This window comes from Pseudorasbora parva, chromosome 18, assembly GCF_024679245.1.
Source record: "Pseudorasbora parva isolate DD20220531a chromosome 18, ASM2467924v1, whole genome shotgun sequence".
Taxonomy (NCBI): Eukaryota; Metazoa; Chordata; class Actinopteri; order Cypriniformes; family Gobionidae; genus Pseudorasbora; species Pseudorasbora parva.
In genome coordinates this window covers 8299711-8321844 of record NC_090189.1, presented here as the reverse complement: position 1 = coordinate 8321844, position 22134 = coordinate 8299711, and the positions used below count along the sequence as shown (strand labels likewise).

The following is a 22134-nucleotide window of genomic DNA, read 5'->3' as shown; positions in this document are numbered from 1 at the left end:
TATTGTAGGCTACTGTATATTCATATTATGTGCATTAATTTGGACTCTTATGCATTATATCGCATTAGCTGAAATGGGAATTAAAAAGTATGTTAAAAAATATATAGGAAAAATATTAATACAATACACACAAAATTCTTCAAATTGTTTTTATTAAATTTCCCGCTGGTATGTACAGTACTTTAAGATTTGTTATTAGTGCCCTATGGCACTTTAAGACAAGAGTGGTATAATCTTCATTGTTGGTATAATTATCAAATCTTTCACAGAAAACAATATTCCAAAATCAAGCTACCATATTAAATAATGTGCCATTTGAAGAAAGCAGTTTATATTTAGACTACACACTCTCCAGTCTAAATTACAAAAAAAAAAAAAAAAAAAATGTAATTACACTAATATTCCGATTTGACGGAAAACAGTCAATCTTTATACACCACCAGTACTCTGATGTATAAATACACACACACACACACACACAACATTTAACATTTATGTACTAATATGAGCAGATGTGGGCACCTCAGTGTTGACATCCAAACATTGTTTTGCATCAACTTGTGTGTATGGATGCAAACTTTCCCATGCATGTGTTAGAAATGATATTATTAGAGAACCGTGTTTACATATGGCACAATTCTTTCAGTGCAATAAAAAGTAACAAACACTGATAAGTAACCTGACTTTCTATCTCATGAAACAGAAAGATCCGGTTATAGACATCAAAATTGTGAAGTAAAACAAAGAAACATGCACAGAAAATAAAGTGAATGCACTTTGAATCAAAGTAAACATGGGCAGTTCAAGTATTATTGAATTGATGTGCTCTTATTATAAACTTATGAACTGGTCCAATCCTCAGAATGCATGGTTTGTAGATCAAGCTGTGGCTTCAATGCAGTGAAATTCACAGGAAATCTTCTTAGAATGAACTGTAGTGTAACGATGGTTTTAGGCACTAGGTGGCACACTTGCAGTTTGTCTGACGCTACAGACACATTACCGGTATGTCCATTATGAATTTTTTTTTTTTTTTCCATTTTTTTCTTCTTTTCATTATGAGTTTAAGGCAGGGTCCAAGTGTTTTAAAGCCCCTCCCACCAGGTGTAAGCTACCCGTGATGAGGACGTGTATGTTCACAGCCTCTCGTAACGGTGCAGCTTTCGCGTTTATGCTCGGTTTAACAGGTATGACGCATTTGTTCGGGTCTGACAGGACCGAGTCTCTTCCCTGACTGATCCACTGCAGGGCGCTGAGTATGCAAGGAAACACCAGTGTGTCGCTGTGCCTTTCTGCCACTAAAGGCAAACCTCCGCCGATCAGCAGCTCCGCCTCTGGCTTCTCCCCCTGGCCATTCATAACGCGCCAACTCTGCTGGTTGTCCAGGCAACGTGTGAGCATGTTCTCCACAGAGACGTTGAAGTTCTGTTGATCTGAAGGACAGAGTATGTTAGTAAAATACACTGCACTTTCCACACGGGCACAAAAATGACTTTGTAAGGCAGCATGCTAACTGAAATGACACCTCTTAAGTGACTGATTTGAAATAGTAATGGCCACTTACAAAAACACCACAAGAGACTAAAACTCACAAGTTGATTCAAATGGTCTGATGTTGACATTTGGCCAAGGGAATAACTCAATATTCAAAAAATATTGTATCAGACTGCATTAAAAAAACGCCGCTTTCTGTTGTCAGAGCTCTCTCTCTCTCTCTCTCTCTCTCTCTCTCTCTCTCTTTCTCTCTCTCTTTCTCTCTCTCTCTCTCTCTCTCTCTCTCTCTCTCTCTCTCTCTCTCACTAAACTCTAGCGCATTGGTGTACTCAGCTCGTTGCCATGGAGAAACAAAACAAAATTGTAATTTAATGCTGTGGAGAGAATAAGCTAATCACGGAAGAATAAAATGGATAGTAAAAGTTCCCAGGGGGAGCTGAAAAATCTAAGTTAAAAAAAAGAAAGGCGTTGGAGGATGACGCGGTCAAATGTGCCAAACAAACAGATATTTTTTTTCTAGACAATCGAGCACACAGAACATAGTGACTCAGGGTAACTTACAGTGACCATAGTAGTATATGTAACGTTACATTTATGCATTTGGCAAACACTTTTATCCAAAGTGACTTACACTGAAGGAATCATTTTTTATGCAGATCACTGTTTTTTGATTATCTGTTTCAATTAAATTTCAGTGATTTTAGCCTTGTGAATCATTATTGAATAATGTAATAATAAAAAACAGGATAGTAAGAACAGATCTATCACTTAATTTTTCAAGGTTACACCACGGTTTGATGTGTGTGGATGTGTGTGTGGGTGGGGGTCCACTGTCCCACTCCGGCCCTGGCCATTGTCCTGTATAGGTCAGCTCCAACCACAATTAAACACACCTGAACCAGCTACTAGGCACACTCAAAACTTCCAGGCAAGTTGGAGCCAAACTCTGCAGGACAGTGGCTTTCCAGGACCAAGTTTGGACACCCCTGAACTAGATCTCATATCAATCAATCAACTTTATTTATATAGCACTTTTACAATCCCGATTGTGTCAAAGCAACTTCACAGTGTCAAACAGGATAATATTGCATCAAAATTAGATTTGGCTGTACAGTCGTTCTGGAGAAAACAGTGATGTTATCATATCATCATCTGTCTTTGGATCTCTTTCACAGGTCTGTGACTGGAGGCATCTCTTACCTGCATTACAGGTCGCTATGGCCTCTGTGATGTTCGGACAGAACACGGCAAAGTCGAAATGACAGGGCTAAAACACAGCATTCAAAAATCAGTCTCTGGGATACTTTAGAATAGAAACATGATTGCAAAGCATGAACTGATATCTCACCGCAAGCAGTTTAAGCATGGCAGCACAGTCTCTCTCTCCTGTAGCGTTGAATAAGAGAACCCTCACCACCGAACCCCTACAAACACACACAGCATTAAACACCAGCACATTTACCAACTATCTGCAGATATGCAACGTTTAAGAATCACTGCAAGACTGACTGTAGGTCAGTGTTATTTTAGTATCATTAATATACTATTAAAGCATAAAGAATGTGTAATTTTATTGTCACTTTTATTAGTTTAACAATTTCCCCATTGTTGTAGGTTCTCTGTTCTACTGTATGTGTAAAGATTTCAGTCTTGAAGTTATCAATCAGGAAGTTAAGGCCTTCTCACCCTGCATTTCTCTCATGTTGTGTTGCGACCTCATTAAACCAGCGGACACAGGCCAGCATGCTGCGTGTGGTGTGAGCTCCGTCCAGGAAATATGTCACAGAACCGTGTTTTAGAGTCTGATTTCGCCCAGGCCACTCAGTCTCTGCAAGACCTGTTAAAACAGAATTTATATTTTATAATCGACAACAATTTCTAGATGCACTAAGACCTTTCCATTTAGTAGGGGTGTTGACAGTAATGCAGTAATAGACCATAATCGAAAATAGCCTACTGACATTCCTCTGCCGTCATTCGCTTTTCGCGGTAGTGTAAAATGGCAGAGGAAACCGAAACATAGGGCTGGGCACCAAATGGCGATACTTTTCTGGTGTCGAACGGAAAACTCTGATACTTTGAGTATCGAAAAATTATTTATCCTTCGGTGCCAAATTTCGGTTCCAAAAGCCATGCAGCTCTGTTTGTGTGAGCTTGTAGCATACTTGCATGTAAGGACCAAAATCATGGCTGTCCACCACCACGTGACGAGGAGGATTTCTAAAGACACTCACTCTCTTGCAGTCACACAACACAAGTGTAGTTGTTTTTTCTCATGTGTTCTACCGTGTTGTTTTACAATGCCAAAGAGGTCTAAAGTGTGGCTACACTTTAAAAAAGTGGCTGCTGCTTCACCAAAGTGCAGCACAAGCTATAGAGGCGACCAATGGCGGCGGTGTACTCACACTAGGCGCTCTGAACAATGCCCGAGCACGTTTGAGCCCCAAAGCCCGGTTCATTTGACAAGTGTGAGCGCTCCGTTTTTCTTCTGTTCTTCTTCAAAACAAAAAGTTGCATCATCAATGACGCAATCGTGCGGCCCGATACGTTGTGCAAGTGTGAGTGCAGGCCAGTGAGGGAGAAGGGAGGGAGGACAATCATGCTCGAGGAAATACTTGACAGAGAAGTGTAATTTCACTACTTAAACCAAATGCATCCCCATAACGTTGACTACCACTTTATGTCAGCTAGTGCTGCTAGTTGGTTGCATATGGTATCGAAAAATGTATCGTTAGGAACCAGTATCGAAACTGAGCAATCGAAATTGGGACCGGATCGAAAGATATTGAACAATACCCAGTCCTACCGAAACACAAAAGCAAGTATTAAAAAATGCAGCCACTAATTTAACATTTAAAGCGTGTGTGAGCGTGTTTGCAAGCGTTTGCAAGTAAGTGTGTGTATGCGGTGTATGTTGTTTATTTTATTTACTAGTGTTTGTTAGCTCTAAATGGTCCTGTCATCTGCTGTGTTCAGACTTAGGTCGTGTTTGATGTTTGCTACATTCAGAAAGTGTACTTTCTAGAAGAAGATAAAATAAAAAAGGGAGTTCTCTCACTCACTCACTCACACACACACACACACACACACACACACACATATATATAACATATATATAAATAAAATATTGTAATATTGAACATTGAGGATGCAACGAAATGTGATGCATTGTGATATCGAATCTTGGACATGATAATCGTAATCAAATTGAATCGTGAGACCAGGGACGATTCACACCCCTAGCAATTAGTAATTTTGTAACATGGTAGTTAAATATCTGGGCTAAAGCTGTGGTGTGACAGCATTTCAAACAAAATCAGGCCAAAATGAAGATAGTTATAAGTTTCAGAAGTTTGAAACAGCTTGCTCTTGTTTGACATGGAAATCCTCAGTTTATTTTTTTCAGTCAGTTGAGGTCAGACAAGTAAAAACATGAACACACAAGCTTTATAGTAAAAACTGAAGTTCTATTTGAAAGTGACACTGATACTGTCTTATGTTTAATACTGCACAGCTGCATGCTTTAAAGTAATCTATTGTATAAAGTACTATATAAATAACGTGACTTGACTGGAGAGCCCAATTGCAGAGCCTGTCCAAATGTTCACACAGTGATATAATCAGATGCTTTCTTTACTGCTTTTTTCACAGCTGTCAATTGTTTTGTGTTTTATGTATACGTAGAAAGTAGACATCAAGGTTGCTCGCTATGTTTTGGATTGGGTTGTATAGTGTGTTTTTACAGACCTTTGATCATTGCAGGACTAGGCTGGAACACAGGAGCTGGACTCACACCACTGAACTCTACTAGAGATGACGACACAGGATCTGAGGAATAAACAGATAATTAAAGTCACAATGAAAGATATGTGAACCAATCCAGAGACAGAAACACACACCTGTAAGGAAGTGTCTCTGCAGCCAGGTGTGTGAGAGCTGGAGAGCCAGAGAAGCGTTACTGCGCTGATGGTGGCCAGCTAAACCCAGCCTGAGCGAGCCTGAGCTCTCATACTCATCCAGATCAGGGCACACAGACAACGAACACTGAGAGAGTAAAACAGAGAACAATGTCAGCAAATGAACTACATTTTGAATTGTGTATCTATAGTATGTTTGTATTTCTTACCCCGATTTCTTCTGCTCTCTCTTGAAGCACCTTCATCGGGCCATCAGGCTGCTTGACTGTGAATGCAGGAACCCCCGGCTGTAATAAACACACATTCACTGAATACCTTCAAACACACTCTGGTTTTATAGTCACATCACACAAATATTAACCTTAAAAATCCCTCCTTTTTGCCAGGCAATTTTCTCAATGCTGTCTCCCAGTATACTGGTGTGATCTATGCCCAAAGAGGAGATCCCACACACCCAGGGACGCCTAGGAAACACAAGAGACATTTCAATAAACTGAATCTTTAAAGTGAAGCAGGTAATTTCTTGTAAATATTTAAAGTGCCCTTATTATACTATTTCAAAGGTTTTTAATTTTGTTAAGGAGGCTCCTACAATATTTACCTAGATCCAAGGTCAAAAACACTTTCATTTTCTCATAATAAGCATTGCAGAATCAACTCTTTTTTTTCAGTGTCTCAAACGATTTGAAGGTGATTGGTCTACCCTGCTATGATTGGTCAGATGGCCCAGTCAGCACGTGTCCAAACATCCATTTCCATGTCTAAATTTCAGCTCCGGAGGCTTTGACAGAGCTTGATACATAGTGATATGAACAGAAACGATGGCATAATTTTTACCGTATTGATTCAAGTCAGAGTCCTCGTCTTTTGGAAGACCACGCAAAGTGGATTTGCTTTGGCAGCAGAAAACAGCGCCTCCTCTACATGTCGACAACACGAACCAAACTCTTCCAGGCCTCAGCTACAACTACAGTGTTTAAGGGTCAAAGTAGATGTTGTTCGCAAGAATTCAATAAAAGACTATAGGCTGGCATTATGCAAATTTGTTACAAACCTACATAGGTTTGTGCAGGAAGTTGGACTGGAATTATAGACGACTCTTAAGGCAGTTTAGAGCCAATTCTTTCTTTTAGGAGACCATAACTCTATTTGTTGTACACTTGATTGCTTTGATATGGATAATGAGGATAGCTATGTAGAATGCAGATCATGACTGGTTGATCTGAGAGGAATGTGTCACGCTTAAACTATGAAGCCAGACGAATGAAAATGAAATGGCTGAAACTAGGCTAACGTGGCACAAAGAGAGAATTAGACACGCTACACTGACAGAGATGAGAGGGCGACTAGAAAACAGTGCTCTGGTACCTAATGATATTGGTGCAGTCATATGCTCCACCGATCCCCACCTCAATGACAGCCAAATCAACCTGAGCAAGAGATGGAAAAATACAGAATTTTGCTCAATTAATAATCAGTATCTATAATAAAAGGACAACTGTCATGATCTTTGAGACAAATTCTTAAACTTTGACAGTGCTTGATAAACAAGTGCTTAAAACAGTCACTATAAAATTCTTGAGCCATGATCTCTAATATATGTGGGTTCTATTACAGGCTCAATTGTTATAATAAAAATATAAAAGTAATAACGATCAGCAGTGTTATTCACCTTCTCCTGAAGAAAGACATGGAAGGCCAAAATTGTGAGAAAGCGAAAATAAGCAGGCATGCTGCCGCCATGTGCATCCTGAAAGGTAAAACACACGTGTTAAGACACAAAAGTCCTTTGCACTTTACGGGCACTTATATTATTGCTGTGCTTTTCCATTTACATAGGATGCATGGATGTTAATGTTCAAAGACGCATTTTAGATTTAAGTGTCAGAACAAACGGCACTGTTTCCCTCCTCACATGATTGACATGCTGTTGAGATTATGCAATTACATGACCATGCGCCTCACATTCACACTTAACACAATTAACATGGTACAGACACAAAGCCAGAGGAGCAGTGAGCAGGAAACACGCAATCCTTTCATAGGATTTATGGCATTAGTGCTCAAGATGTAGAGAAAAACCAACCAGATCATTAAATAAAGCTACTACTAAGTTCAAAAATGCACAAGTTAACTTTTTTCAGAGAGAACTGGTTCAGACGAATTGCACATTTTCACTCACAGCAGCCCATAAATCAAATCAATGCAATATTTTGTATAATTTCTTGCACCAAAAGTGTTCATAACGCTATTATTCATGGCCATTTCCCACCCTCTCTTCCCAGACAGACCCAAACAGACACTTTTCACAACTGTACTTCTCATATTAATTTATGTAAAGGCAAATATTTATTAGGGCTGTTTCGAATGCCATTTTTTGAGCTTCGAAGCTTAGGTGGCAATCAATATCGAATATTCGAAGCTTCGGTGGGTGGGGCTAAATATATAATAATAGTGTCGGTTTGCATTTGTATCATATTTCACTACTTCATGTTTCACTCTTCGGCATCGTAAATGTGTTGCGGCAGACCCAGTGGAGTGCAGTGTTGCATTTGGTGCAATATGATCAGGTGGCACACATTCTTTAAATATTAATAAACATTTAATAATCTTTTAAATAGAACAGTTTCCGGTACGCATTACACGGGCAGGTTTATGCTCCGAAAACGGACAGTGCACAAGTGATACAAAACACAAAGTCTGTTGAGAGCAAGAACTTTAATAAGGTATTCATAACGAACCTTTCTTTAAAACAAATGAATCCCAAAACAGAAATTAAATTAGTAACACACAGTGATTTCAATGAACTGTAATAAATAAAGAACACGGTAGCATGGTTATAAACAGTTGAATAAGAATAAATGAATTGTTTTTAAAATGACACAAAATGTAATATATATTACAATTAGTTTTATTCTATATAAGGGATTTATTTTGTCTTATTCTGACTTTTTGTTAATTTAAATCTTTAAAATGCGCGATGCTTTTATTGAAAGCATGTTGCAGTGTTTTTTTTAATTTATTATTATTATTTCAAGCATGAGTGAGAATGAGTCCGCGACGGAAGTCACGTGATGAAAAAAAAAAAAAAACGAATATTCGAATCTCAAAACTGAAAATCGAATACCACCTCACCGAACGAATATTCGAATATTCGATTATTCTAGTACAGCCCTAATATTTATACATGCAAATACCAGCTGTGAATGGCTAATCTTCACCTATCAGCATATTTCACACCGCCATCCTATGTTAATGTGTTTGTGTCATAACCATGGTGATTTTTTGACTGAGCCGTTTTTAACATTAGTTTTAATAAATAATCTGATGCATAAATGAATCCTGTGTACTTGGGATAGAGTTTGAGTAGTGAAAGTCTACATTGTATATTGACTTTTATTTCAAAAGAGTGAGAAAAATAACATCCCGCTTACCTTTGTCTCCTCCAGTCGCCCGTAAACCTGCCAGAAGTATTTGGTGAAAAGCTCTTTTCCTATTGGCTGCCCATTGATTCTGATTCGCTCTCTCACTTGTACCAAATGAGGTGAGCTAAAAATCAAAGACAGAAAACACCCAACTGACATAAGATAATGCAGTAAATATAACGACCCTACTACAGTGTTTGTTTAAGCCCTGTAAAAACCTCTAAAGTCTTACTGTGAGCAATAGTCAATGATTAAGTAAATCATTAAGCTTGAGATAAAGTTCAACTAAACGAAACGTAGGAAAGATTGATTACATCATTTACAAAGTAATACTGATGCAACACACAGCTTTACTATTTACTGAGAGCTGGTTTATTTAAGAGGCCAGATCAAGCAAAGTTCAGCATGAACTTACATGTATGTGCATGTATGAATGAACAGTAGAGTTGCACAACACTTTTTGATTTAAAAACCCTACCACTCCCACAATCACTACAGAATGACTATAAACACACTTTACCTCCAAACACTGAATTATTTAGACTGCACATAATACCTGTAGAATCCGGTGCGGAAGCCATAGTTTCTCAAAATCTGTTCTGTGAAGGCACATGTTGAACCCTAAAAAAAAAAAACTACTTCAGCATTTCATTGAAGTTTTGTAACTTCATTCAGTGATGAATTCCCCAGTGACCTGGTTTACCTTTCCTTTTGTTCCAGTTACGTGAATAATATTGAGATGATCAAGTTCTTCTACCTGAACACACAGAGCACATCATGTTTCAGCAAGTCAAGAGTAGGAAACACTTGGTTTAACAATGCATTTTTTTTGTCGATATGCCATAACAGTTAGACATATATTGACTATTTATAATTGGATTTATTGTTTTAATTTTAAATTACATGCATAACATGAAGCTGTTTTTTGCGCTGACATCAGATTCAACAATCATTTAAGAATCGTTTCTTTTATTTTGTGTCCATTAAGTTGCAAATACACTGAAATTGAATGAAAAATTAATGACTTAATCACTAAAATATATATATATATATATATTAATAATAATACAGTCATCGTGATATAAAACTATTCATACTGTGATAAAGGATTTCAGTCATGTCGTCATGAGTAATTTTGGTGTAGTGTAGCTGTGGTACCTTGAGTCCTGCCCGCTGGAGAAAGCCTCTCATGGCCTGCAGCTGGAGCTGAGGATGACCTCTCTCTCTCTTCACCTGCTCCAGAGCGCTGGCGTTGGTCTGGAGCGTGTTGAGGGTGCACACCGCATCCTGAAAGACATTCATAACGCTACAGCTGGATCTCAAAGACTTCATGCCATCTCAACGCCTCAAACACAGACCCCTGGAGCAAGACACCAGCACTCTGGAGCTTGTGAACATTTTATGTTTACATCAAATCCAGATTTATGACTCGCAATACATGCTGGAAGTAAATTTAGAGAGCAGCAAGATATCCATGTGAAGCTCTAGTCTCTACAAACTGAGCCTTTACTGTTGCTTGACTAACAACACTGACTGAACTTCTGAACTCGACTTTCATAATGTTTAGTCAATGTTTAGCCAGAATATCTGGTGGATGAACGACAATCATATTACAAATGGCAAAATGAAAGCTAAATAACATTGCTTTGTTTTGATTGGTTAAGTGATCAGGACATATAATTATATATATATATATATGTATGTATGTATATATATGTATATATATGTATGTATGTATATATATATATATATATATATATATATATATATATATATATATATATATATATATATATATATATATATATATATATATGATGTCCAAATGATTAATCGCCTGTAACATAAAAGTTTGTGTTTATATTAGTGCTGGGAATTTTATTTTTGATTAATCGCATCAAAAATAAAGTATGTATATAATTAAGAATAAAAATATATTTTTTATAATTATATACAGTATAAACAAATATTTATTAAATATATACACACGTTTGTGTGTATTTATATATACATAATAATTATACACAGTACACACACATTTATTATGTAAACAAAAAAACTTTTATTTTGTTTTTTTTCAGCACTAGTTTATATAAAAAGTGTGTGTGCATATTCTATATATATATATATATGCGTGTGTGTGTGTGTGTGTGTGTGCATGTACACACACGTACACACATTTATTATATAAACACAAACATTAGTTAGATGCCCTTGATCATGACAGCACTATATATTCCTTAATTTCCTACATGTGCCATCTTATATAACTACTGTTAAATATTATATTGTATTATTTTTTATTTGTATTGTATTCATTGATCTATATAGACCAGTGATTGTATTATAAATATTGTCAATATTCCTAATGTAAACAATTATGCCAATAAAGCTTTGTTGACACTGACTAATAATAATCAGATTTGCCATTTGCAGTCTACCGTTTTAGACATCTAATTCTTTAATAAACAAATGACACATCTAGCTCATTTATAAATGAAACAATATCTTTTCTTCACACACATGTATTTAATCCTCAGTTATGGCTTCCTGTGGTAAACACTGAGCACATGACCTGAATTAAACTATGCAGAATTTATGGCAAGCCGTTTTGACAGCTATTTAAAAAGTACTAACTTGTATTCTATTATTGCTACTATATTTTTTAGTTACTAGTAAATATTGCAGTGAAAGTATTAATTACATATTAGTAACAACTCATTGTCTATCATATTCTAAATTGAAAAGTTTCTATTTATTTGTTATAACAACTTGCACTTCGTAACCGTTACATGTAACCAACGTTACTTAGAAAGTCACTAGACTTTCAAAGACATAAGTAGTATGTATCTCATAAATAAGTTCTAATAACGTTATACTCACGTACAACACAATAACAATAGCTAGTGATTCATTATGAATAAACATTATTCGGCTTGCCGTAAGACCCCAATGGAGTCACTCACACCACGCGCTCATTACGCGGAGACAAAACTTTGCCGCTCTTTGATTTTTAAAAACTAACGGCTGATGTAACACCTGTCACGGGTGAATCAGCCGCGTGCGCTGGATTCACAAAATTATTTTTATTAACCAAATACCTTCCAGCTCAAAGTCCCAGCAAAAGTGCACAAACTACTATTTACAGTAAATATGTTCCACAGATATGTTTAACATGTGGACGAAAGCTGTACCTGATAGTCCATTCTTCGGAACCGCGGAGCAGCTTTGGTGCTGGAGAACCTCAGTGACAGCTCGGTAATGTTGGTCCAGTGTCGGTTACGCGCCAAGACTTCGGTACACGCGCGTAAACGCTCCAGCACGCGGAACAGGCGCATCGTGGCGACCCGTAGAGTGCAGGAAGCAGCACCAAATTTGGGGAGTTTTCCTGTCAATAGCCTCACACCACGCCTCCTTTCTGCTCACCATACAGATTTCACTACTGTTTATTGTTTTGCCAGTGCGAATCACAACAATTTGGTGCACTCGGATAAATAGAGAAGAATTAAATGATGATTTGTGATTCGCGGAAGACGGTTTACATAGTCAATAGGGTGTAACGTTAAACGCGGCCAGTTGAATCAGCACAACATTTCCAGTTCGCTGTCCATTTACACCACAGCAGACATCCGGTTTTAACCAGGTGGCGTGTTAATAATCTCAGAGAAACATATCGCGCTACACAGCTGCATATTAAATAGCTGGATTTCTCTGGTTTGCCATGCAATGCTGCTGAAGGGCTTCTCACGTGTCAGCTGTCTTCTAGAGCTTGTGCACACATTGTACTGCGCATGCGCATTCTCACTTATAACACGGTACCGCCGCCTGCTGGACATGATGGATAAAAACGTGTCATAGGGGTTGTCATGTAAATCAGCTCAGATTTTATTTACATTATTATTTTGCACATTTAAAAATCATATTTGACTAGAGAAGAAATTGTATCTGCATCGTGACTGTTTTATTACATGTTTTAAATTGAATGTATTTATTTTAAAATATGTAGATATTTTTGTGAAATAGAAAGTTAATCGAATTTAAAAAAGAAATTGCTAATTAAATATCCACAATCAGGAATCAAAGTGTAACACAAGGGCTGCACTTCTGGAGACCAATGTTCCTGCAATTCTAATTCAGATTTTTAAATATAAAAATGGTCAGTAGATGTCACCAAAAGACTGTGGATGAGTCTGTGACGACTGAATCAAGCTTGAAGATTTACATGTTTTTATTAACCTTTTAACGTTCACGAGGAAGTAACTCTTTGTTAAATTAATTTAGAAAATGATGTTTCTAATAAGGTGGGTTAATAAGCTATTGATTCCTCAGAAGGTAGATTCACATGGAATAAAATGACCCCCCTCCCCCAAGCAACACCAGAAGTTTTGGTGATAGATGACACAAAATTTCATCTCAGCACTTTTGATTAATTTTGTCATTTCATCTAAACATCTAAACGTAACCACATTTGTGAAATGTACTCAGCTAAAAAAAAGTTTGGAGGTTAATTGTGTCTCTGGAAAAAAGTGATAGCCTACATGACATTATATTATGTTTTGTGTTAAGGAGGGATTTGTGGGATTTTTTATTTATTTATTTTGAAATAAAAAGTTTAAAGTAGACCATTGGTGTAAGATGCCCCATAAGTAAATATTAATATGCATTTACTGTACATAGAATAATTTGACCCTTCAGATAAATGTTGCTTTTTCTGTCATTGATTATTCAATTATCCAACTAAATTGTAAAAATAAATAAATAGAATAGTTAATTTAGTATTGTACATTGACACTTTAAAAAATATATTAATACACTAAAAAAAAAGTGATCAGTTGACTTTACTTAAAAAAGGGAGGAAACCCATTGCCTTAAAATGATTAAGTAAATGAACCTCGTGCACAATTGAAGGAAATTGAGGAATATGTTGAGTTCCCAAAACTTTTCAATTATGCATAAAGTTTTTACTTATTAATTTTAAGTAGGTCCTGCAAAGAAGAATGAGAGGAACTGACCAAAAATAGCTGTGCCATCATTATAGCATCATACTCAAAAAGACTTGAGGCTGTGTGGTGACAAATGTGCTTCAACAAAGTAGTGACCAATGGCTGTGAAATACTCACATGTGGATTTTTCTTCTTCTTTTAAATACATTTGCAATGATTTTAAACAAACTTCTTTCAAATTGCCATTATGTTGTATTGTTTGTAGAATTAAGGGGAAAAAACTCTTTAAATTTAATCCATTTTGGAATAAGGCTCTAACAAAACAAAATGTGGTAAAAGTGAAGTGTTGTTCTACATTGTAACTGTAAAAGTTGATACAAATTTTGGGCCCTGGGTACAAGCCATCTTGCTGGGCCCCTGTACCAAATAGCATAGTGATACCAATGGGTGGGGTATTGCATTTTTATCATAAAAAAAACTTAAAATGTAAACAAAATAAGCCATTTGTACAAACATTCTATACAAATGTATGTATATAAAACTGACTTCTGACTTTTTTTAGTAGCTTATAGTATATAAGTAGCTTATACGCATCTTCTCCCATGTTACCCTACATCAAAATATATGTGTGGTAAAACTTTTGGTCATTACTGTGGCATAGTGGTCGACTGCTCAGCTCTGATAAATCTAAGTTCCTCCTGACATGACTCCATCACAGAGGTCACCATACTCACTCTCCCTCATGTACTGTGACCCATGGGTTAATAGAGCAGACGTGCGTTTGCTTAGGCCTACATCCCATTATCAGAGCAGGACAGTGAAGGTGAAATTCCTTAGAAAAGCCACATATCAGGAGATGATCAAAGTAACTACTAACAACTCCGTATTAAAGTTGTCCAACCATGTGATGACATTTAGTCCGGTGTCTTTTTGCTTCATTGCGTGCTAAATCCATTCCCGTGATGAGATCCGTCGATTAGCCTACTGAAATGGAAAATTTGTGAATCTCAGCCCTCTGGTTATCTTTTTGAAAGGGGCATATGCCGTGATAGTGAGCAATTTAAATAATGACCAGTCATTCTCTCGTTCACCTGCGTGCAACCACCGTTTATCTCGGCGAAACATGTGAGAGAAAGCGATTAGGAAGAGATTTCAAGGATGGTCTGAGAAGTGCACGTCGTTCCTGCCTTCCCTCCAAAACGTTAATATCTAAAAGGGAATGTTCTCAAAGCATTGGCTAACATTTGGCAAGTTCTTTCAAAGTTATAAACAAACATTATTTCAGTAATTTTTGTTCAAAATTATCTTCTCAAAATGTTAGCACAAAAACGTTAGCCTACATTGTTAGCCTACATATTTTTTTCTGAAACGTTATCCAAACTAGGCTATAATGGCAGGATTTTAGTAGGCAATATAGCTGCAATATATTCAAATTGTAGCTTTTCAAAGAAAGTTTTTTGTTTTATTTCTCTATCTGTCCTTTTAGATAGTATCAATCTCAGACAGGGTTTAGTAGTTAGCCAGGTCCTTTTAGGTAAAGGCATGAAAACATCTAATATTTTGTGAAAACTAGAGATTTTCAAACTGTCAAAAAGATTTGTGCGTAATAAACTACAGAAGAACCCAGGCAGATAAAGGCTTATGTGGTGCAAGTATTATATCACTTTGCAGGCCAACCGGAAGTTAGCATTGCACATGGTTCCCCGAGAATTGAAAAACCCAATAGGATTTTCCCACAGGCTTTTGGATTATTGCAACTACAGAAACACAAGCTCTGTGATCCTGAAACGTTTATGATACTTACAATTTAGTGCATAGATAATTTTGTCCATCAAGATAATTATCACAGATGAACACAACTTTTATTAATTTTAACGCCTAAAGGCAGTCACCAGAAGTAAAAAGTGTCTATAAACGGACTCTCCGGACTAACCCTAACGGGTCCCTTGATTTCAAAGTCATAAGCTTCCAACAACTCTTGCACGTTTTTTTAAATTTGTTTTATCTCAAAACAAAACTATTTTATAAGAGCACAATTACGGTATGAGGATAATGAGGCTGTAAAAGCCCACATGGAAAGAACCTATATAAACATATATGTTTTAATATAGGATTTGATATAGGTTTTTAATATATGTGACATATATAAAATTGGCCGTTTTCCTATATTATATGTACATATATGTACATATATGCACATATATGTACATATATGCACTTATATGTGTGCATATATGCACCTATATGTTCACCTACACTGTAAAAAAATTAATTACAGTATATTAATGTTAATTATAATTTATTAAACTGTGGAAAAACGGATCAATTATGTTAAATTACACATAAAACATCAAATTTTCAATCAAATTTATTTTACAAACCTGCTGTCCATCTACAGTAATTTACTTTTAAAATATATGTTTTCTATGTACAATAACTAAGATATTATTTATAAAAATGCAGTAAGCACATCAATTCAAAAACATGTTTGCATATTTACAGTATTAATATTTATTTGAACAGAACCACTCACAACTTCAACCTCTAAATTAAGTAGGCCTACTTGTACATAAATAGCAACCTTTACAGCCAATTTCTGTTAAATTTACAAAATATTGTACAGAAACTGCACATATACATTATTAGTCATTTTACATAACACATATGTCAAGTTACTTCTGTTGTAGGAAATACAAGCTTAGTATATAATTTAGAATATGCAAAAATATCTACATTAAAAGACAATTATATTTCTATTTTTATACTGTCACATTGCAGTTATTATTTTACACATGTACAATTAAATTTTATCCAAAGCAACTTACAAATGAAGAGTATGGAAGCAGCAATAAGTGCAGTGACAATTTTTAGTTAGTCTAGCAGTTTTGTTAAACAGAAAAGAGCTAGTTTTAATGGGTCATGTGTTCACAAAAGAATGCATCTTTAGTGGTCTCCTGAAAATGGCTGGAGTTAGTCAGGTTATTCCACCAGCATGGAACAGTCCAGATAAAGGTCTGTGAAAGTGATTTTGTGCCTCTTTGGGATGGCACCACAATGCGCCATTTGCCTTCACAGCGCAAGTCTTCACAGTGCATCAGCAAACACTGATGCCAGTGGCTGGAACATGAGCTTGGATGAGTTGTGTAGCATGTTTCGATAGGAATGGCCTGATCATCCCAATGCTGTACAAGGAAAATCTAAAGATCGGGCAGTTCTAGCAATGTGGTCTGTGAAGATTAACTGATCAGTTATAACACAAAGGTAGGGCTGGCTGAAACCACGAGCACTTCCGTCTTGGCGAGGTTGAGTTGAAGGTAAAGGTCATCCAGGTGAAGGTCGGAAATTTCCATCAAGCAGGCTGAGATGCGAGCAGCTACCGGCTGATCATCCGCTGGAATGAAGGGTAGAGAGATGTGTCAGGATAGCAGTGATAGGAAAAGCCATGTTTCTGAATTATTCTAGTTGCAATTATAACAACATACTATTCAAAACAGCTGCATGATAAGATGCAAACAAAGAATTTGTTGAATGAGAAGAACAGTGCCCTTATTCCACACCTGCAATGCTCGCCTGCTGTAGACCTCCAGTCTTTCAACAGGACCTGAAATCACACAAAAAAGCATAAAAAAAATAATACAAATAAAAAAAATAGGACTATTACATTAATTAAAACATGCCAGCATGTTTTACTGAGACCAAAAACCTCAACCTAATGTGATCTGGAAGACTTAACGTTATAGCTGCATCATATAACTCTAGGGGTGTAACGTAACTGTCCAATCATCTGGATCGATGATAATATAATATATTTTCATTTTTCCAGAGCTATATATATATATATATATATATATATATATATATATATATAGGCCTATAGTTAATCGATAAAGTTAGTTCATTGTTTCAAAAGATATAATGACGGTAACATAAGTACCACATACAACCTTTTAAACTTTATGAATAGCTAAGTTAATCTTGGTTAAACAGATGGAAAATTGAAAGAGGCCTGAACTGCTATAATTTTCAGTGTTTTACTCTCAACGCCAGTTATGTGACTGAACAACGATTAGAAATGTTAACAACAGCTTTAAAACAACCAACAACATCAATGTGCAGCCACACGATATAAATATCATAGAATGAGACTCTTACCTCAGCCCAGTGATCGGTTGATATGATGGCCGCTGCTTGTCAAAAGTCGCTGTAGTTGCCGAGACATTCTCGCTGAAATGGCGCGTTATTTTTCCTCACATAGTTCCGAGATCCTGCTCACGGCTGCTCAAATCCAGTTAATCTCACGACTCACTTCACGAGTGTAGCTTAGCCTAATATAAAATCAAATCACCCGCTCTCCTCTAACATCACTGTAACGGTACCTCTCCGCAAACTGTTGTGGGCGTGACTAACGGAAAATTAACCGGCAGCAAATTTGAAACTGCGTCACGCGCGCGCGCATGCAAGCACACGCACATGCACACACACACACCAGTGTTGCCAAGTCCGCGGTTTTCCCGCGGAATTGGGCTACTTTTAACCACTTGCCGCGGGTTGATTTTTAATTCCGCGGGTTAAAGGTTTAACATATTGCATCAGTTAAATTTAGCTGAAATGGTTGTGTTGAAATAAATATTTTACTTTAGCCAATTCATATTCCACCAATGATAACAAGGATTCTAGGATGAGCAATATCGTATCAGCATAACTGTGCTGATAAGCGCACACTCTGTGAGGTACAGTGGCACTGCTGGGCTTGTTCGCTAATGTGTGTGTGTGTGTGTGTGTGTGTGTGTGTGTGCTGCGGTGCGCTGTTTTCGTTTCCATGGTAACCGAATGCGTGCTCTCCAGGGTTGCTGGTAAATAATAATTTAAAAAATAAATGTCATACACAGAAGAATTTTCTGTAAATTAACATTTAATGAGGAATATCTTGCAATGTTTATTTTACATTATTTTTAATTTGAAATAAGATAGACTGTTTATAATTACTTATACGGTTATCTTTTGGTGTGTAGTGCATAACACTACCATAAAATGTGTATTGGAGTGTTATATTTAGATTTTTTGGTATTGGGCTAGTTTTGGGCTAGTTGGATAGGCCATTGGGCTATTTTTGGGCTATTTTTGATTGGCCATTGGGCTGGTTTTGTTGCGAAAACCTGGCAACCCTGACACACACACAGCTGCATTTGCAACTGGATTTGGAAACCCATCAAATGTACATGAATAGATGTGGTTAGGAAATTTAGGGGAGAATTAGTCAGTGCAAAAAGTTATCAAAATTAGCTTCTTTTTTTTGTTTGCAAGACAAGGTTAAAGATTAGTAGCTACAATCCAATTTATAGTTTGACTAATATGTATAGGCCTAATGTACAAATACTATTATTTAGCCTAAAACAACTCACTAACCAACACATTATCTTAAATGGTGAGTAAAACATGTTGAATGACTGCTGATTTCTGTAGTTAAACATTCGTTTACTTTTTTCTAATTTTACAAAAAAAAATCTGTAAAATATTAATCACACTTTTATGTATAGGCTAAAATTACATATTATTCTGTAAAAATCCATCTTAAAAAAAAAAAACAGATGTAATAGGCTACCAGAATACAAGCAATTCCTGTAAATTTAATAGTCGAAATTTAAATTACAGCGAATATCTGTAAAACACCAGGCATTTCTTGTATAATGAAAAAACAGGAAAATTCTGTAAAAACAAAAAACAAAACAAATAATACAGACCATAACCTGTAAAATTACATTGAGCTATGACCGGATCCTGCCATGAGCTGAGACATATCTTATATGGCTTATATGTGGATATAAAGAAGCAATACAGGAGACCTATATGGCCTGATATGCACATATATGCACCTCAATTTTACCTATATGTGGAATATATGTGCATATATGCAGCATACATATTATCATATATGTGCATATATGCAGCATACATATTATCATATATGTGCATATATGCAGCATATATGTACATATAAGCTGCATATATGTTTCATATATGCGCATATATCCTCATATAGGTTCTTTCCATGTGGGAGCTGACTGAGTTCTGCTCGATGTGATGACATTTAATCTCCTCGACAGCCTCTGTAGTCCCATTTAGCCACATTCCCATTTTTTAAAACACATAACAGCTTCAAATATCATGAGTGGGGTAATACACATGTGTTTTATGTCATTAACACCACAGGCCTTATTTCAGCCATTTAACCAAAAACCCTTTCAAAAAACCAATTGGATATATAATTGGAAGGATATACCCAGAAGGGCTAAAATGCTAACTTGCTTCTGCGTTTTGGCCTATAAAGTGATGTCATACCTGCGCCACTCTATTAAGGGAAGTTTCTCATTAAAGCTGCAGTCCTAAATTATATAAGGAGCAATTAGGTATTTTAATCTGCTGGTTTCTGGAGTCTCATAAAACCTGTCATGCAAAAGTTCAAACAATCAACACTTTGAAAAAGTAAAATCTGGGTTGCACTTTATTTTGCAGTCCTGTTCCTCACGTAGCCTACTACACTATAAAAAATGATACTGGGGTGTTAAAGACAACCCATGCAAATCAGTTCCCAATTTAACACCCCAAAATATTAGTTTCGTCATCGCAAATTGCGTGTGTCCAGACGGGAATCGTGCAATTGTCTTCCAGCGGGACCGTGAAAGGTCGAGCTGCAGCTGGTAAGGTTTTTATTTTATTTTAATTTAATCAAGTCATTCTTAATTCAAATGTTAATATATTTAATAATAAGATTTACCAAACAATGTGTGTATGTCGGCGCCACAGCCTATATGTACTTATTTTTGACACTAACGGGGTAATAATAGGGGCCTGTTGCGTAGCCATTATGTTTAGACAGTGTCTTAAGTTCTTGTATGACCCACTTTGTCAAGGGGCATTCAGTCTTACTTTTAGGCCAACTTAGGCCAACTTTTTATGTAACTGATTTTAAAATGTCATGAACAGTCTTAAAAGGATTTTTTTTAAGGTCTAACTTGTACAATTATTTTTAGCGATTTGGTAGCCTTAGTACACTGAAAACAAATATTTTTACTGCTTGTTCAAATTGCTTAGTTAAAATGAGCTTAAAAAACAAACACAATTCCTGTACATTTTGTCCAAACTTAATTTGATTGTGTTCAATCCACTTAAATATAAGTCAAACTTAATCCGTTTGTGTTGTTTTACATGAATGAATTGTGTTGCACTAACTGAAAAACTGGGTGGTTAATGCAATGTTTTTCATTGCAAATCAGCATGATTTGCATATGGCTAAATCAAGATATTCAATTATGTTGGAATTATTCAAACAATTTAAATTATTGTAGGTTGTGGAGAAGAGTGGGGCATTTGCTTAGGCTGTGGACTAATACAACTAATGTCATAATGGCTTTGCTGAAGGAGCTTTTAATGTTTAGCATTTAAAATGCTAACGAATGCTATTACTAGCTAAAAGTTTGTCAACTAGCTAGTGCAGTAATGTAAATCAGTGTAATATTAAAGTATATGAAATTGAAGTGGATGAATGAATATATGAAACTGAATGTCCGAATCATTACAGGGAGTTATATAAAATTCACTTTGAAACGACTTAATTGAGTCACTTAAAATTTATTCATTCCATGATGTTGAAGTTACATGAACAAATTATGTTTGTTTAATGCAATTGATTCATGTGGGACCGATGTACACAATTAAATAATGTAAATCCAACACTTTTTTTCAGTGTAGGTTCTAACCGCATGGGTCCTTACCATGAACCTTCACCTAAACCTCACCTCAACCCATAGTTACCTCATATTAACCAGTGCTTTTTTAGGCAAGTACACATGTGCACATACTGTCCATTCTGAATGTTTATTGTACTGGAATCCTACCGACATGGAATATAATAATTAGGAAAACATGTCGAACATTTTCTTTTTATCTGGGATGTCAGATTCTGACAGGTAAGGAGGGAGATCATTCCAGCTTTAAGGAATGTCTTAAAGGTCAGAGATTACAAGGACTAGAACACGATGTCTCTGGCCTCTGGGCTTTTATCCAGATTAGACCCAGATTCCTGTTTCAGGTTCTGTTACGTATCGGCTTTGGCCTGCAGCACCTTGACCTCATGGGTGATTTATTTTTTTCCTGAAGGTAACACATAGTTGTTTATAATCTGGATTTTTCAAACTTAAACACATTAATGCAAAAGTACAAATCCATATCTTTACAATGAATATGCCTATGTGTGCAGCATTTCTAAGTCATACAAAATAGTGTAATTTCTGTGCGGTGAACAATGCTACTATGATTGATTCACCATATAAAAGCTCATTAGAATTCATCACACCG

The 22134-nt window shown here is 36.3% G+C and overlaps 1 protein-coding gene and 1 long non-coding RNA gene across 2 annotated transcripts; both read right to left on the bottom strand.

Moving 5' to 3' along the window:
• Window positions 1-135: 135 nt before the first annotated feature.
• On the bottom strand, window positions 136-12619 carry fpgs (folylpolyglutamate synthase). The gene is made up of 15 exons (XM_067423507.1): window positions 12031-12619; window positions 9995-10123; window positions 9540-9593; window positions 9393-9457; window positions 8846-8960; window positions 7084-7161; window positions 6780-6841; window positions 5773-5875; window positions 5621-5698; window positions 5394-5538; window positions 5242-5322; window positions 3181-3331; window positions 2843-2918; window positions 2695-2761; window positions 136-1433 (listed from the first exon to the last, which is right to left on the bottom strand). The coding sequence occupies exons 1-15, from the start codon at window positions 12172-12174 to the stop codon at window positions 1057-1059; spliced, it is 1725 nt and encodes a 574-aa protein (XP_067279608.1). The 5' UTR covers window positions 12175-12619; the 3' UTR covers window positions 136-1056.
• A 3510-nt stretch (window positions 12620-16129) lies between these two features.
• On the bottom strand, window positions 16130-17532 carry LOC137046336 (uncharacterized). Its single transcript, XR_010898938.1, has 2 exons — window positions 17337-17532; window positions 16130-17170 (listed from the first exon to the last, which is right to left on the bottom strand). It is a non-coding gene; the product is annotated as an uncharacterized lncRNA (long non-coding RNA).
• Window positions 17533-22134: the final 4602 nt, after the last annotated feature.

Excerpts from the sequence above, each read along its gene's own strand:
- fpgs (XM_067423507.1), bottom strand. The coding sequence starts at position 12,174 with ATGCGCCTGTTCCGCGTGCTGGAGCGTTTACGCGCGTGTACCGAAGTC. Across the intron at positions 6,842-7,083 it reads ATGTCTTTCTTCAGGAGAAG|GTTGATTTGGCTGTCATTGA; the intron begins GTGAATAACACT and ends TCTCTTGCTCAG. Across the intron at positions 3,332-5,241 it reads TAGTCCTGCAATGATCAAAG|GTCTTGCAGAGACTGAGTGG; the intron begins GTCTGTAAAAAC and ends CTGTTTTAACAG.